Source organism: Myripristis murdjan, chromosome 12 (assembly GCF_902150065.1).
Source record: "Myripristis murdjan chromosome 12, fMyrMur1.1, whole genome shotgun sequence".
In the NCBI taxonomy this organism is placed as follows: domain Eukaryota; kingdom Metazoa; phylum Chordata; class Actinopteri; order Holocentriformes; family Holocentridae; genus Myripristis; species Myripristis murdjan.
The window spans coordinates 818106-835923 of record NC_043991.1 but is presented as its reverse complement, the minus strand read 5'-3'; the positions used below and the strand labels follow the sequence as shown (position 1 = coordinate 835923).

The following is a 17818-nucleotide window of genomic DNA, read 5'->3' as shown; positions in this document are numbered from 1 at the left end:
CCCGGGTCGACACCAGGGTTGCCAGATCTGTGAGACAAAAGCAGCCAAACAGCGACTCAAAACCAGCCCAAAACCTGGTATAAAAACGGCCCAAAAATCAGCCCAATACCAGAACTCAAAATATGCCCATAAAAATCCATATATGTTGCTTTTAAAGTCCAACAGCGTTGCTATAATTGCAAAATACACTATAATATCTATAAAATAACACCATAAACATTAAAGGCAATTTCCCGAAACAGTTCTTTCACCTATTTAATTTACAGTATATCAGAACTTAAAATATAATATGGGATACCTCACTTCAGCTGAGTGGTGCTGATGATGTGATTGGTCATGTGCTGAGTGGCCTCACACAGCATTGGCATGTTATTTGTCTGTGGAGCAGGTGACATATGTGGATAGTTTATATGCTGATCTGACCCGGAGTCAGTTTCACAGGATTTGGGTATAAACGTCGGTCATTCAAAATATGAATCTTTATTCATGTCTGCCCAAGCCCAACCCGCGGACAAAATTTGTTACCCGTGGCAACACTTAAAAAGTAGCCCAATTTGGCGGAAAAAACGCGGACTTGGCAACCCTGTCGACACGCACCGCCGGCCGCTGGTCTGGGGTCAGCCTCGGCCTGACTGCGTGCTGGAGAAGCCGCTGCAAAACTCCATTCAAAAAATCTAGAAATTAACAAAACATGCAGTTAAAGTGGCGGCCGGCGGACAGGCCTCGTAGATTAGCGCTGTGTGTCAGTCGCAAACGTCTTCTGGTGAATTCGGCATGAAGATAAAACACCAAGCAGGAGTTTATTTCAATTAAATGTCAACTTTTAAAGCTGATTTGTGCTGAGCGCCTCGGGCCTCCGCGGCGTGTTTTGGTCGGCCCGGGCTGCGGCGGCTCGCGGGGCAGACGATCTTAAAGTTTGAATTTTATCGCAGCGCGTGCCGGTTTTTATAAAACATGAATGCCGAAATTCCGAGGAGCGCTTCCGGGTTCAACTCAGACCAAAAGTCCTCGGTTTGTGTCTGTGTGTCAGGCAGACAGGCAATAACGGCATATTTTTGAATGGAGTTTGGCCTCAAGGGTAGACGACAGAAAACGGAGCTGGGATCGGTTTGTGTGATAAATGCCTGTGACAGAAGAGGTTGAACTGGAGCATGAGCTGATGTGGGATCAGTTTCGTCTGCACATGCACGATACCGAGGGCGACTCGTCAGAGAAACAGGGGAGCTGGTCCTGGATCAGCTGTCCAGGAAGCGTGGTGACGTTCAAACCGCGGGCGGTGTTGGCCGAATAAAAATCACCCGGAGTTTTAAAGGCACCCAGCCTCCTGAGGCCGACCACGCCGACCGTCCAGGAGGTCACGTGTCTGAGGAAGTTCTGCAGAAAAACTTTAATTAAATCAATTAACACGAAACGGAGCTGCTGGTGCGCCACAGGTTTCTGTCTCTGTCTGCTGGAGTTCGGTCTAAAGCAGCAGGAACGCCAGGAGACCCGTGCTCCCACAGGAGAGCACCCTCTCTACGTTTAGAGGGCAAAATAAGTCCCACAAAATTAAAATTAAAATAAAAAATCAGTTCTTTCTAAATCGTGAGCTGAAGGAGGCCTGGAGGGTTTTTTTTTTTTTGTTTGTTTTTTTGTTTTGTTTTTTTTGTTAACTAAATTATAAAAGTCAACAGGATTGAAAGATATCTGAAGAATCCTGATAGTTTTTGGAGTATTTTCACGAATTATTGTTATTTTTCCCAGTAAAACCAGTGGTCTTCATGTTCTGGTGCTGTGTCTTCACACTGCTGGAGAACAAACTAATGTTCATCAACACCTCTCTCCTGTGTTGGACTATTCTTCTCTTCTTCTTCTCTTCTTATCATCTTGAGTGTATCAGCATCGCCATCATACAGGTTTAATAAAACAGAAAACATGGAGGGGAGACTGTGTGTCTGCTCCCTCATGAAGCTACAACTCTGAGTCAAAGGAAGGAGTCTGAGGTTCAGGTTCACCCTGTTAAAGATCAAATCTGTGTAATTTCTTCCCAGCTGCGCTTGTGTGTGTGTGTGTGTGTGTGTGTGTGTGTGTGTGTGTGTGTGTGTGTGTGTGTGTGTGTGTGTGTGTGTGTGTGTGTGTATGTGTGTGTGTGTGTGTGTCCACTGTTTTCATACAAATTACTTTTGGTTTGATTTACAGAATCATTTCTTAAAATAAATAAATCAACATTTCATGCAAACTAACACTGACATATGACTCATGTTCAACACAACCCCAAGTGTCCAGAGGATAAATCTTATATAACACATTTGGTTATTTCTTTGGTTAAATATTACACACATAAAATGATTTGGCTTGAAAAAATTACCCTCCTTACATTTTTAAAAATTCAGAAAACAGACGTCAGTACAATCTGTGAGAGACGGAGAAAACACACAGGAGGACATCAAAACAACAGAAGATGTAAAAGAACAGAATAAAAGAATAAAACAAATAAAGCATGACAATAACAACAACAATAAACTTCACAGATGGAGTTTTTTTGTAAAGCACAGTGGGTGTACAAACAAGATTAAACCATAAAAAACAAAAACAAATATAACATAATAACACATGAAAACAATGAGAAGGAATGCAGTAAAGTAAATAAAGACATACAGCAGGAAGAAGGAAAATGTCACACACATCACACACACTGAGGACGCTGTGTGTGTGTGTGTGTGTGTGTGTGTGGGCATGTGTTTTCTTGTCATGTAATTTATCCAGACACTTCCTGGTTGTGTTTCCTTGTGAGTGAGGAGTTCAGGCTGCAGGGTTCGGCTGTGAGAGGCCGTCCAGACGTTAGAAACAGGCTCGTCTGCATTTTTGCTGCTAAATACAAAAAAAAAAAAAAAAAAAAAAAAAAAACACATTCCTGTCGGAGCAGGAAGCTGCTTGGTGCTTGGAGGTCCACAAACTGATTTGGATGGAAAGTTTTTCTTTCTGAGAAAAAAAAAAGTGAATTTATTTTCCAGTTTAAACACACACTCAGCGTCCACTTTACTACCTGTATAATCTAATCTAATCTTATCTAATATAATATAATCTAATCTAATCCAGTCCAGCTGTTGTGCCATACAGTTTCCTCTCCTGCTGCCTATAATGCTCAGCTTGTCTTGTTGTCACGGTAACAGAGGTGTTCATTCACTTCTGTGTTTGGCATTGAGCTCATAGTTAGTGCTGCACTTTACTGACAGCTGTTTCCACTATTCTGTCCCCCCTCACTGTATATAAATAGGGAGGACAAAAAATCAGAAACCCCTCTCAGTATAATGCAGTCCAGTAGCAGACCTCTGCAAACTACAACCTCAGTAATAAACACAGAATTAAAGAGACACATTCTGCACAATGTCAATACAAACTGAACACTATAAACTTTGGTAAAAGGTAGCTTTGATGGCAGAGCTGGAATAAAGTGACATTGAGAGAATATAAATCACCTCATAAATCAATAACTTTACAGAATAATTCCTCCAGCCCACATTAGCAGCTCCTCTTGATGAAATACAGTTTAACAAAAAACACAACAGATTAAAATCCATCAACAGGTTTGGTTTGATTGGACATTATCAGAGGTATGACAGGTAATGAGGCCCCTGTCATGTAGTTTTGATTGTAGTTTTTTTTCCTTGTTCTGTGTCAACTAAATAAATAAATCAAATTTGAAAAATAAAAACGAAGATGTAAATAGAAATAAAAACAGAAAAAATAATGAATGAAAATTTTAAATAACTCAGTAATAAAGTAAAAATATAATCAAAATGCATAAAAATGCATAGATAGAGCAGCTGTGAATGAAGCATGTGGTCATGTGACTGAACAGAAATAAGTAAAATACGTTTCCACCTTTCCGTCCAGAATTAATAATCGTAATTGTACTAATTTAATTTTTTATTTTAAATTGAATTAGTTTCAACAATTTAATAAACTGAATACTTGAACATCATAATTATAATTTTAAAAATATTATTTTCAGTCTCGTGACTTTAACGTTCAGCTGAATGACAAGCGCAGGGAAAGCCTGCTTACTGTAGATAAACTACATCCACACACACACACACACACACACACACACACACACACACACACAAACACACACACAGATAACACGCCTGCCTCTCAAGTGGGCGTGTCCTGTAGGAGTGGGCGGGGCCATAAATGAAGGCAGAAGTGACCTCATCCACAGCTGTCAAGCTAGCAGTTATCCAGCTTTATACCGGAAGTACGGTCAGATAACGTACAAAATAAAAGCATACACATTATTATATTTTTCTTTTTCCAAAAAATATACAAACAACACAGACACAATATATTCCAACAATTGGACAACAATTAAAACAATTACATAGAAAGTATGAATAAATACAATAAAAACACAGCAAAAGTAAAATGCACTTTAAGAGACACTCAACGGGACAGGGCCACCAAACACTGAACAACCTGAGGTGTCAGTCCGAGGCAGGTGAAGCCCACAGGACACAGAGTGGCGTCCAGACGAAATGAAATCTTGTGGTCTGTAGTTCTGCAGGAGTTAGTTTGTCTGCAGACTTTAACCCCTCTCTTCCTGCTTCCTGCTGGCTGCAGGGACGGGGCCAGCCTGCAGGGCGATCGGCACGTCAGTGGAAACGTGAGGGTTCTGTTCTTGTGGCTTGACACCGTCTGGTTCGAACACAGCCCTCGCTCACAGCGGAACAACAGTGGAAAGACGGCTGATGTGGACTCTCTGGCTGTGGAACAGTGGTCCAACTCTACACCTTTGCATGGACACTCATGCCAGTACTGATTAATGCCCTGCCCCTCCAGTCTGCATGTGTTTTGTGAATCTGGAGAAGCCTTATGACCGTGTCCCTGTGTCCTCTGGGTGCTGTGGGAGTTCAGGGTGCCAGGTTTGCTGCTGCGGGACATTTGCTGCCTGTATAACCTGCAGTGAAAACCGTCCTCACGTTCTTGGTCCTGAATCAAACTGGGTCCCAGAAGGTGCTGGACTCTGCTAAGGCTGTGCTTTGTCCCCAATTCTATTTTTATGTTCATGGACAGGGTTTCAAGGTGCAGTTGAGGGGTGGACGGGGTCCAGGGCGGTGTCCTCAGGGTGGTGTCTCTCCCTTTTTGCAGACGATGTGGTCCTGTTGGCTTCAGTGAGCTCTGATCTACCAGCATGCATCAGGATGGCTTACAGTCCTGTGTAAAGTGGTCAGGATGAGGATCAGCAGCTCTTAGTCTGAGGTGGTGGTTCTCTGTTGGAAAAAGGTGAAGTCCAAGCAGTCCAAGTACCTCGGGGTCTTGTTAAGGAGTGCAGGTAGGATGGAGCGGCAGGTGGACAGGCTTGTGTGTGTGAGGATGTGGGCTGTTCCAGGGAGCTGATTGGTTCCAGCATCCGAGGGGGAAGTTTAAAGGCTCTCAGCTCCTGCAGGCTCTCCTCCGTCCACCTGCAGCCAACATGCTGCCAGTCTGCTTGTCTTATTGTGAAATGTGCCATGGTGTTTGCTAGCTGCTTTAGCAGCCCAGGCTCAGTGGGTGTGTGTGGCATTTTGGTTTAATCCTTTTTCTATGTTTTCTGCTAAGCTAGGAGTCAGCGTAGCCTTTTGCCTTTCTGATTCTTTTGATTTCTCTCGGTAAGTTCAGGCTGCTCATATAAGGTTTCTTTAGTTTGTTGCATGCCCTGTGCTCAGCCTGAAGCCCAACACAGATAAACCTTTCAGGACTGCATCGTGGCTGATGGTGATTCTTGGGAGCCGGGACGGGCCGGGTCTCCCCTCGGCCAGGTCCTAACAGTGACTGAAAGATGAAGAAATGAGTTTCTTCTGCAGGGTGGCCAGGCGCCTCCACAAGGAGCCCGATGTCAAGCCGCTGCTCCTCCACATTGAAAGGAGCTGGGTGAGGTGGTTCAGGCATCTGGTCTGGACGCCTCCTGGTCGCCCCCTGTTTGCCTCCTGGTCGTCTGGTGACCTTTGAAACCAGCCAACATGGAAAAAAAGGCAATGAGCAACTCAGCAACAAACTGACCAGAAAATGTGCAAGAAATTAGTATGAAGTTACAAGAAAATGACCTGGAAGCTGGCTTCAGCAAATGAATAGATAGATAGATAGATAGATAGATAGATAGATAGATAGACAGATAGATAGACAGACAGACAGACAGACAGACAGACAGACAGACCTGGAAAAAAGTCCAGAAATTTATATTTATTATAATTATATATTAAAGTTATGTGAAAGGAAAAAAAATATTTCTTTTTTGGCCAATTCTTTTCTTTTTATAATTTTTCTTTCTTTCATCTTTTTTTCTTTTTCTTTTTTTGCTGATTTGTGGGTCATTCTCTTCTATCTAAGATTTTTCTTTTAAACTTTTGTTTCCTTTGTCTTTTTTTTTTTTTTTTTACCTTTCGTCTTTTTTCCTTCACCTTTCTTTTTTTTTATTTATTTTTTTGTTAATTTTTGGGTCTTCTTTGTAACTGTTTTACTATTTATTTATTTTTGTTAATTTGGGGTTATTTCTTGTAACTACTGCTTTTTTCTTTCTTTAATTTTTTTCTAGTAATTATTAGGTCTGTTTGTGGAACTGTTTGACTGATTTCTTGTTATTTTCGTCTCAGTTCTTGTGGCCCTGCTCGGGGTGTGTTTGCTGTGTAAAGCGTCACCGGAACGACCGGAAGCTGAGCGTGTTGCCGTCGGGCGGCTTGACGGCGGGCAGTCGGCCGGGGTGTTGAAGGAATCCGGCTGGTGAATCTGACCGGCGAGCGACTTTCTCACTGAGGGGAAGAGACTTTACCGGGAGCCGCTGAGAGGAGAGACAAGCGTCCGACAGTCGAGCGGGGAAAGCGGCTTTGCTGAGGAAGGAAAAGCGGCAGAATACCATGATGGCAGTCCTGGGCAGCGCCGGACGCTTTATACAACGTGAGTGTGTGTGATTAGTTAGCTGGACTTTGGCTGGGAGTGTTTAACCTTCAAGTTTCCAGGTTTCGCCCCGGGTGACTGAGCAGCGTTTTTATTCGTCTTTCCTCTGAGTTTTGGGTCAGTTTGGAGCGGCGGGCGGTGCGCCGCGCCGTGCGCCGCGCCGTGCGCCCGGACACATGCGGCTGACATTGGAATCAGCGTTTCTCACAGCCGCGTCGAGCCAGACGACATGTTACAACGGCACTTCCGGTCAAGACTTCCTAAATAAAACCCTCACAGAGCACAAAACCCGTCAAACTGAGCTGCAAACGACGCGCCACGGCGATTACCAAAACTTAATCTCAAGCTTAAAAAACCCGTGAACATTTCGGCTCCGTGTTTGACGTCTCCCACCCAGAAAAACTCGATTTATTTCGACCGTTGCGATTTGCATCCTGTTATTTTGAAGGCAAATCGCGTTGTTTCCGCCGCCGCTCTTCGTACCTCTCGCGAGCTTGACGCAGCCCCAACATTACTGTAGGTTACTGTTTAATGTTAATGTTATATAATGCGCTTATCCCGCACTTGTCCCGCGTGTCGTAACAGTCAGAGGAGACGACACACACACGCCACATGCATGTATGTAAACATTTTATCCGTAAATAATAGAGACGGGAACATTTGCACGGAGTTACACAATTCCCCATTTCTGAACTTGCATAATCCCAGGCCCCCTGGTGGCCGTTGGCCGACATTGCGCCCGTGTTATGAAAGTGGAGGTGATTGACAGTTTTTGCGTTCAAAATACATCAACGTGCTCCACGCGTCATGTGTCATGCGTGTGTTTTTGCATGAAGCACCGCATACACTGGCTGTCTGGCTTCAGGGAAGCGGTGTTCAGGGAAATGACGAGGTGTGTCACTGTGTAAAAGCAGTGACCTCCTTCACCTGCAGGCAAAAATCAACCATAACAAAACAAAACCAACCCCCAAATTAGCCAAATACATATTTAATGCTGCCCTTTTCTACCTAAACTATACCCTGTTGTCATGAGGCGAGAACGCAGAGCAATCTGTTAGTCAGAAAAGTGTTAATTTATCTTGTTTATATCATTTATATATCAGCATACTTATTACACATGCTCAATTTCTTTGTATTTATTGTCGCAATATTTTTGTATGTTTAATGCGCATATTGAGACATAATGCATATAATGCACATACTTTTTAACATTTGTGAGGCACATATTTTTGTATTTCGTATTCATTCTTTTTTCCTACAATTTAATTCCTCTCTTGAGAATTTGAGTGACTGCAGCTGACCCAGTTTTCCCTCGGAGATCAGCAAAATATTTCTGATTCTGATTTTTATAAGGACAAATGACCAGTTAGATCAACAGAAAGGCAGAAAAAAAATATTTGATTTTTGCCTATTCCTCCTCAGGAAAAGCCCATGTCTTCAGTGTTGACACCGATCTCATGTTATTATGTGTAATCTTATATTATGTCACTGTGATTAACGTCAGCCTACGGCCACGAGTGAATTATTTTCTGAAAATAAAAAATGAGTAAGCGGGTAGAGAAAGTTTCCAAGTGACTTTTCAGCAGATTCAAATGGATTTTATTAAATATTAACATTTGCTGCTCCTTGTTCCTCCCATAGTGCAAAAAAAACAAAAAAAAAAACACATTTTATTCACTTGTTTTCACTTTTTTGAGTTTTTAAATATTATTTTTTAAATTTATAATTATCTTTTTTTGAATGCGAGTTTTCATCAGAGATTCTTGAGCTCAGAGATTCAAACCACATTCACTGATAAAATAAGAAAAAAAGAAAAAAAATCTTTATCTCAAAAACTAAAAGTCCAGGAATGTGGCTCAAAGCTTTTTGGAGACACCAGCATCACCAGACAGTCATATTCCATCACAGACTATATCCTGATGCTTCATTTCAACATTTTATATGTATCTAATAAAAGAAAAAAAAGAATTTTGAATTAAAATTGAGAATTGATTAATTTTTTTTTTATCATCTTAAATTAAAGAAGCTCTTGGAGAAGAATTCCTACAGTGTGGATGTTGGAAGTGTGACCCAAATATCATAGAAAAATAGAAAAAAAAAAAAAAAAATCTTTACCTGGCTCCATTTTTGAGGGCCAATCAGAGCACGGAAGAGCCACCAACCCTCGCTCTGATTGGCTGTCTCAGAGTTGGAGCTATTCTATTCTCCATAGAATAGATGTATAATTTTTAATAGAAATTGCATTTGGCAGAGACGGTCAGACTTGGTCCATCCTTATGGAAAACATTTCATATAACATATAATTCAACGTCTGACTATACACAGAATAATTAATCAGTGGAAACGTCGTTAAATAAGAGACGTGTTAATTAATTAGCTGGTTCTGTTTTGTCGTGCAGTGTGTTCAGTGGCGAGGAGCAGCGTCGGCCTCAGTGTGAGGAGGCGATCCACCGCCGCCGCCTTGGCCCAGCCTGTGAGTCCAGAGACACAGGAGAACAGGTAACACACACACACACACACACACACACACACACACACACACACACACACACACACACACACACTTGGTTGGCAGGGGAGTTTGAAGCTCCTGGTAAACAGCTGCAGGTTCAATGAAGAGAAATCGACCCTGTTGGCAGATTTTTTTTTTTTTTTCAAGGGTGAAAGTGTGGATCGATCAATTATTGGTACCAGCTGATGATCAGGGCTGATATTTTTCAGTAATCGGTGTCATAATTTTGATTGACATTGCAGACGAAATGAAAATCACTCAGACTCACTAATGGAAGTAAAAACTGTAATAACTGACTAACTCTGAGCCAAGGAGCCTCCTCGCCGGCTCCTGGTCTTCTTCTGTGTGTTTGGTTTGTGTAAATGCTACAGAGGAGACCATCCACACACACACACACACACACACACACACACACACACACACACACAGATTCCTCCCAGCTGCTTCACGGTCATTTCTCTCTTATCTGTCGTCTTTGAAGGCCAAACACAGGCCTTTCAGATTTTCAGCGGCACGGCAGATTCCTCACAGCTGACCGGTGCCCGTGCTCGTGCTCGTGCACGTGAGCGTTCACGTGAGACAAACTGGAAGGTCCATGTTGTTTGCTTCTGAGTTTCAGACACTTTCTACCTCGGCGACTTGGATTTGGTTCAGCAGCTGATTTCTGTTGAGTTGATTTTGTGGAGCTGTTCTTGACTTTTCGTCACTGCTGGCAGAGTCAGCAGGAAGAAGACGGGACGTTCTCCTGTTTTTCTTCTTCTTCCTGATGTGCAGTTTGGGCTTCATGATACATCACATCCACAACATGACATGATGAATGAAAGTTCAGTGACAGCAGAGTACATGACTGCAGAATAGTGTTTTGTCTTGTTGGAACAGGTCTGACAGGTGCAGTGTGTGGTTGTGTAGTTTTTACTCTCCAGGATGCTGCAGAGTGCGGCTCCTCTCCTCCTGCCGGCTCAGAGTCACTCAGGTGTCTTTTCTACTTTCCAGGCGGCACAGTTGTCTTTTCCCGTGCAGCGCCCCCTTGTGGAAACAGCAAAGTCTCTGGTGTCCGTCTGAGCTCCATGGGCGCGTTGCTCTTAAAATGAATGCAGAGAAGCCTTCCTTCTTACCTGGAGAATCCTCCATTAGAACAGCAGCCCACCAAGGTGTGACTCACCTGGCTGTTAAAGGGGACGGGAGACGGCCTCTGATTGGTTCACTGCATGTTACGCCCAAAACACAGCCAGGATTCATGAGGAGACTCAGGACAAGCCTTTAGAGCCAGGAGCCTGGAGCAGACAGACTTTAGTCCAGCAGCAGAGACTGGGACTCGCGCTGAATGCTCTCTAAAACAGACTCCTGTGTGTTTATTGTGTTTTTGCTTTTTGTTTTGAACGCTCACACCTGCTCACGCCGTCGGATAGATTTACTGCCATGCTGTATCGGTGAGTCACAGCTCACAGTGCATCATGGGAATAATCGGCACAATTGGAAGAACTGAGGAACTTTGAGGAATCGCCTTGCTCGCCTTGGGAAAATAATCTGTTGCAGAATAATCAATAATCTATCATTTGTCTTCAAAAACCAATTACAAGCAAAACCTGTGAAATAACCTGTGAAAGAGACCAAGACATCTGCAGACATCACACAGCAATTATCATAACTGATTATTGCAGAAAGACATTCACAGACGTTATAAATCATTAACACACAGTATATTGTGTTCACACCGAAAGACATCAATAATCAATAACCTGTAATACATCCTCACATGATGTCCAAGAGATTTCCTTGCAGAAAGACCAAAAATACTAACAGACAGGAAGAATCAATAAGCTCTGGTATATCTTTGCAGCAACACCGAGCCCTGATCAGGTTTTGATTATTGATTATTGATCGCCTGTGTGTGCAGGAAGCCCAGGACGGGCATCCTGATGCTGAACATGGGCGGACCTGAGAAACTGGAAGACGTTCACGACTTCCTGCTGCGGCTCTTCATGGACACGGACCTGATGAAACTCCCTGTGCAGAAGTGAGTGGTCCACACACACGCACACACACACACACGCACACACACACACACACACACACACAGAAAAGGGAAGCTGTGTCATGCCTTTGTTTCATAAGAACGGAGCCAGCAGCAGTAAGAACAGCTGCTCTTTGTGTTGGTGCTCGTCGTGACGCTGGAGGCTCGAACCTCAAAATTAACCAAAGAAAAATACATGAAAATGACCAGAAAACTCAAGTAAAAAGTTACAAGAAAATGACTTCATAAAAAGAAAAGAAAAACAAGAAAACAACTTGAACATTGGCAAAAATTAGCACAAAAAACAGCAACAAACAAGAAATTGAGTCAGAAAATCATCAAGCGACTTTGGGTATGCTTAAAAGCGCTATAGAAATGTCATGTATCATCATTATTACTATTATTATTATTATTATTATTATTATCAATGGTATTACTGGAAAAGTAGCAAAAAGTGAGCACAGAAAATGAGCACTACATTTTTCCTGATTATTATATTTATGTGTTTTGTTCAGAGGGTTAAAAAAACAAATTTCAAAATAAAAGAGGATCCTGTTCAGGTTAAAGTTTTTTAATGTTATTTTCTCTGCTTTACGCCCAAATATCATAAATGGTCATGTCGTCGTCTCGTCTGCAGCAAACTGGGTCCGTTCATCGCCAAGCGCCGCACGCCAAAGATCCAGGAGCAGTACAGCAAGATCGGAGGAGGCTCGCCCATCAAGCACTGGACCTCCATGCAGGGCGAGGGCATGGTCAAGCTGCTGGACGAGATGAGCCCCGACACAGGTGAGGCTCTTTAAACAACCACTTCTGTAGATGGTTCTTTAAAGAACCCCTGAAGGTGCCTCAAAGAACCATCAAAAAATGGTTCCCTTAGGAACCATGAATGGTTCTTTGGCGAACTTTAGCAAAAACAAGTTCTTTAATGATCCATGTTTAAGAAAGTTCTTTGTGGACCCGACTGGTTCAGTAAAGAACCTCTTTTTTTAAATGGTCATTTTTCTGAATGAAAGGTGAAGAACCATCCCCTAACTTCATTTAGGGGATGGTTCTTCAGCTGGCAGTGGTTCTTTGTAGAACCAGAGAGCGTTCTGAAGAACCATTTTAGAACCGGTGTTTTTCTGTCGCCGTCAGTAGGAATCTGATTTATGCTCCAGTAACTGATATTGAATTACTGAATGATTGAATTGAATTACTAATAAGAGCACAGTGTTCAGTGTTCAGTGTTATTCTGTCACGGTAAGTGAAGGCTGTTCGGCCCGGTGAGGTTCTCCAACATCGCTGCACATAAATTTGTTTTTTTTGACTTTGTGTTTGATACGAGCTGCAGCCACGAGACTCTCAGTGGAGGCTGCTTTATTTATTCCACCTGAAACCAGACATGCTGAATTTATTGACTTTTGTTGTTTTGTTTACAAGGACAAAGTGCACTGTGCTGCACACACACGCACACACACACACACACACACACACACACACACACACACACACACACAGAGTTCAGGTCAGCTCGCCTGTTTCCCTGCGTCTTGTGATCAGATTAACGGTGTGTGTTGCGTCTGTGTGGTTTTTCTGTTGAGGAGCTCGGGGTGTGAGCAGCAGATACAGCAAGGAGTGTCTCCTCACACCCTGATAACACACACACACACACACACACACACACACACACACACACACACACCTCGTTGATAACAAACCGCTCTGCATCACCTACAGCTTCTTATTATTCGCTGCCACTCAGGATGATTTTCATTGTTGAAAATGTTTACTGCTGTATCCAGTGTGATTTTGTGATTAAATGATTATTGTTTAGTGCTAAAAATAAAGACCAAGACTGGCGGTAAGTGATCAGAGTCCAAATGGAAAACTTTTCAATATCTCCTAAGACAAAACATAAACAAAACAAAAACAAAGTATTAATTTTAATGAAGATATGAGCAGAGAAAAGCCTTGGCACCTTGAATCAGACACTGTTTGCTCAAAAATCACAGAATCACAGAAAGTGACCAGATGATTAATGACTGGAGAATAAAAGCTAATAAATAAATAATTAAAATAAAACACTTAATAAAAAAAGACAAAATTATTATAAATTAATTTTCTGTTGATCAACAAATCAATCAACTCAACATTTCAGCCCTAATGCTCATTATATTTACCTTTTTTTCCCACATGGGGGCTTTTATTCTCTTAAGTTGTGCCACATCAGACTTAAAGACCTGTTAGCACATTTTATTGAACCACACCTTCGATACAGCCGCACGTCACGCCACGTCACGCCACGTCACTCCACGCCACGCCACGCCACGCCACGTCACGCCACGCCACGTCACGCCACGTCACTCCACGCCACGTCACGTCACGCCACGCCACGCCACGTCACGCCACGTCACTCCACGCCACGCCACGCCACGTCACGCCACGCCACGCCACGCCACGCCACGCCACGCCACGCCACGCCACGCCACGCCACGTTTTTCACTCAGACCTTATCGACTCCTGACCTGCAGACGGATGACAAACCAGCTGAGCTCCTGATGCAGGAGAATCATGCAAAGAGGAGATTTTCCTTTAAAATTAATATTTAAATAGCAGATCAGGACTTGAGTAACTGGTTTCACAGTGAAGGCCCCGCCCTCCTCATTACAGAGCCCTCACAACCAATCAGATTTATCTTTTGAATGCTCAGTTGACCCTTTGAAACTTGAGCGACTTCATTTGATTTCCTCTAAAAACACAAGAAAAAACGATGAGAAGTAAATTAGCAAGAAATGACCCAAAAACCAGAAAAAACAGCAAGAAGTTAGTCAGAAATTATATGAAAATTACCAGACAAAAGTAAAATCATGAGTTACAACTAGTAAAAAAATTTCTCATTGATTAATTTTCTTTTTCTTATGAAAAAATCAATTATACACATTATATTAACCTTTTTCACATGGGGGCTTTTATTCTCTTCAGTTGACCCATTAAAAAATAACCATAACCATAAAAATATATTTAGAATTATTCTAATTATGTTGTTAAAATTACATTACAAGAAAAATCATCATAAAATTTCCCACAAAAATGTAAAAAACAACAAAAAAAATTACCCCAGAAATTGTCTGCCTCCCCCCAAAAAGTAACTAAAGTGAGTTTTGTTCAGAGGAGGAAGTTGGAGCTCAGATCGTTCATCTTGTGGATCTGCGCTGATCAGTTTGTGGTAAAAACACCCGACTGAAACTGAAACGAATGAAAACTCAAACTAAACATCTTCAAACAACAGAAACTAAAGTGGAACCAGGAAAGCCGCTCACACTGAACTGAACTGGAAACTAAAATAAAAACAATAAAACCTCCTGAAAAATATAAAACTAAATCAACTCTGAGTGGCTTTCTCTTCATCCATTAACCTGCTTTACAGGGCAGCTCTCAGTAATCTGATTACTCTCTCTCCCTCTCTCTCTCTCTCTCTCTCTCTCTCTCTCTCTGTGTCTCTCTCTCTCTCTCTCTCTCCCTCTCTCTCTCTCTCTCTCTCTCTCTCTCTCTCTCTGTGTGTCGGTGTCTCTCGACCCTCAGCTCCTCATAAGTTCTACATCGGTTTCCGTTACGTCCACCCGCTGACGGAGGAGGCCATCGAGGAGATGGAGAAGGACGGCGTGGAGCGAGCCGTCGCCTTCACACAGTACCCGCAGTACAGCTGCTCCACCACAGGTGAAGTACACGCAGTAATACACAGTATATACACAGTACCCGCAGTACAGCTGGTTTAAAGGAGTACTTCCCCCAGTATTTCTAAAAACCCCAGCCATCTCTGATCCAAAGGGGAAAAAAAGTGTTTGGAGGATTAAAATGTACAAAACACTTATTAAACACAATTATTAATAGTAGAACGATAAAATTCCCAAATACCGTTATACATAATTTATTGTCCAGCCCTAAGAAATATTATACACACGTGTGTGCCAGGCTGGGGCGTGGTACACACTCCCGAGTGCCAGCTGTGTCAGAGGAGGGGCACCCTGGAGCACATCTGGAGCTGCTGCCCGAAACCGCTAGGGGAGGGGCGGTACGACCAGCTTTTAAGATCTTTGGCGGACTCCATCTGCACAGCAAGACTCAGACCGCCCCCAAACAGTCAGTCACCTTCATCAGAGCGGGGCAGAGGGCTCAACAACACCAGTCCAGCTCTGAGGGGGGGGCTCCTCACCAACGCTCACGGCTGGCAGCCTCACGTGGACCTGGGAACACAGCTCAAGTTCCCAGCCAGCATCACAGCCACCTCGCTCCGCCCAGATGTGGTGCTATCATCAGATCCCACCAAGCAGGTGGCTGTCCTGGACCTGACTGTCTCCTGGGAGGACCGGATGGATGAGGCCAGCGAGCGAAAGAGGCCTAGATATGCAGAGCTCATCACAGAGTGTCACAGTGAATGGACTGCAGTCTAGGAGAGCCATCAGGGACATTCTGGAGGCTGCAGAAAAGGCCTCCAGGTGGCTGTGGGTCCATAGGGGGGGTCCGTGGAGCAACGCCCCACTTGGACACAAGCCGGGGACTGATCACCCCGGCTGGGTCGCCCGGGCGAGGGTGTGTGAAGATTAAAGAGCCGAAACACCCTACGACCCCTGGTTCTTTACTGATGACGTGTCCAAGTATCAAACTCTCTCACACATAATTTATTGTCCAGCCCTAAGAAATATTATACGACTTGTGGAAAAATTATTAAAATTATACAACATCAAGAAACTATTAAAATATACAATATGGATAAATTATTAACATTTTATAAATTTTATAAATAAAGGAACTGCAGTTAATGATTCTGTTTTAATTAGCTACAGACAGCTGATGACTACAGCTGCTCAGTTAGAGGTAATCATAATGTCATGTCATATTATTTAATGTGATTTGACCCATCAGTTTTAATATTTAATGACAAATAAAAACTGAAGATGAGAGGAAAGAAAAGATAAGAGAAAAAGTGGTGAGAGTCCGTTAGCATCACCACACCCAGCCTGACAGCGTCTGATAAACACACACACACACACAGCTTCACATTAAAAGCCCTATAAAACCTTAAAGCCTCCTTCTTTTCATCAAATAGAATTTGTTTGTGATTTAAAAAAAAAAAAAAGTCTGATCAGAAGTGATCAGGGCCCGATCAATACATCATCAATATGAGTACCCATCAGCTAATGTGTTTTGTTTGTTTGTTTGTTTGTTTGTGTGAACAGGCAGCAGTCTGAACGCTATCTACCGTTACTATAGCAACAGAGGAGACAGGCCCAAGATGCGCTGGAGTGTCATCGACCGCTGGCCCACACACCCTCTGCTGGTGGAGGTGAGACACACACACACACACACACACACACACACCATGCCGTGTTACTCAGTTTTCAGAAAAATCCTGTTCATACGAGTGAAGCAGAGCAACGTTTCATCCTCCTTTTTATTGTGTTTATATCACGTTATTCAATAATCAATACAAACATGTTCAGTAAATTGTCAATAAAATTCATGAGTCATGATTGACGCATAAACTGATAAAACCAATCACAAAGCAGGAGGAAGATGCAGTTGTAACTGAGGAGACACACACACACACACACACACACACACTCAGGATATAGACTTGAAATAATATCTCAGTATTTCTTGGTAATTTGCAGTAACGAGATGAAAACTGCAGTTTCCTGCAGAGTGACGGTGTGCAGCGGGGGGGTAATTCTCCTTAATCCTTCACCTTAATTTGGTGTTTTAACTTTATTTTACTCTTCTCACCTTGCTGCCCAACCCAAAACAACCAACCAACCCAAAAACACATCTGTATCGTTCACTTTTTTATTTTCGTGTACACATTCATTTATACCGGACATGGCACAGCCCTGACACACACACAGAATTTTTTGTTGCTTCTGGTTTGTTTTTACTCTTTTACTGTTTTGCTTTTTTTTTTTTTTTTTTTTTTTTTAATTTTCAGGACTTTTGTTGGTTGTTTGATTTCGTATCATTTTTTTATTTTTTAAATTTTATAATTTATTAATTTTATAGTTTTTGTTCGATAATCTTTGGGTCTCATTCATTTCTTACAAAGTTTTTGGGTCATTTCTTCTTAAGTTGCTCCCTGCTTTGCTCCCATGTTTTCTGTTCAGGTTTTAAAAGGTTAACCTGCTGATACGCCTCATCTTCATCCTCATCCTCATCCTCATCCTCTTCCTCATCCTCATCCTCTTCCCTAAAAACACAAAATGTTTGACTCCCAACCAATTACAAATCGTCCTGCCTCCCCCTCCTCCCTCCTTCTCAGAGGAAAAACAAACATTGATGATTAAAGTGGCCCCGTCAAGCAGTCGTCATAGTAACTAACGAGGTTGTGGTGAGTAAGGGAGTAGCCATGG

General features: G+C 42.6%; 1 protein-coding gene across 2 annotated transcripts in view; it reads left to right on the top strand.

The window, feature by feature from the left end:
• The first annotated feature begins 6687 nt into the window (after positions 1-6687).
• The window catches only part of fech (ferrochelatase), a 23322-nt gene continuing 12191 nt past the window's right edge, over positions 6688-17818 (top strand). Inside the window, exons 1-6 of one of the 2 annotated variants that reach the window (XM_030065350.1) lie at positions 6688-6912; positions 9321-9411; positions 11322-11441; positions 12076-12224; positions 15000-15134; positions 16655-16761. In XM_030065350.1, coding sequence (XP_029921210.1) covers positions 6873-6912; positions 9321-9411; positions 11322-11441; positions 12076-12224; positions 15000-15134; positions 16655-16761 — 642 coding nt within the window. In that variant the 5' untranslated portion in view covers positions 6688-6872. Of the gene's footprint in view, positions 6913-9311; positions 9412-11321; positions 11442-12075; positions 12225-14999; positions 15135-16654; positions 16762-17818 lie in introns of both variants that reach the window. The other variant, XM_030065349.1, reaches the window with a different exon arrangement.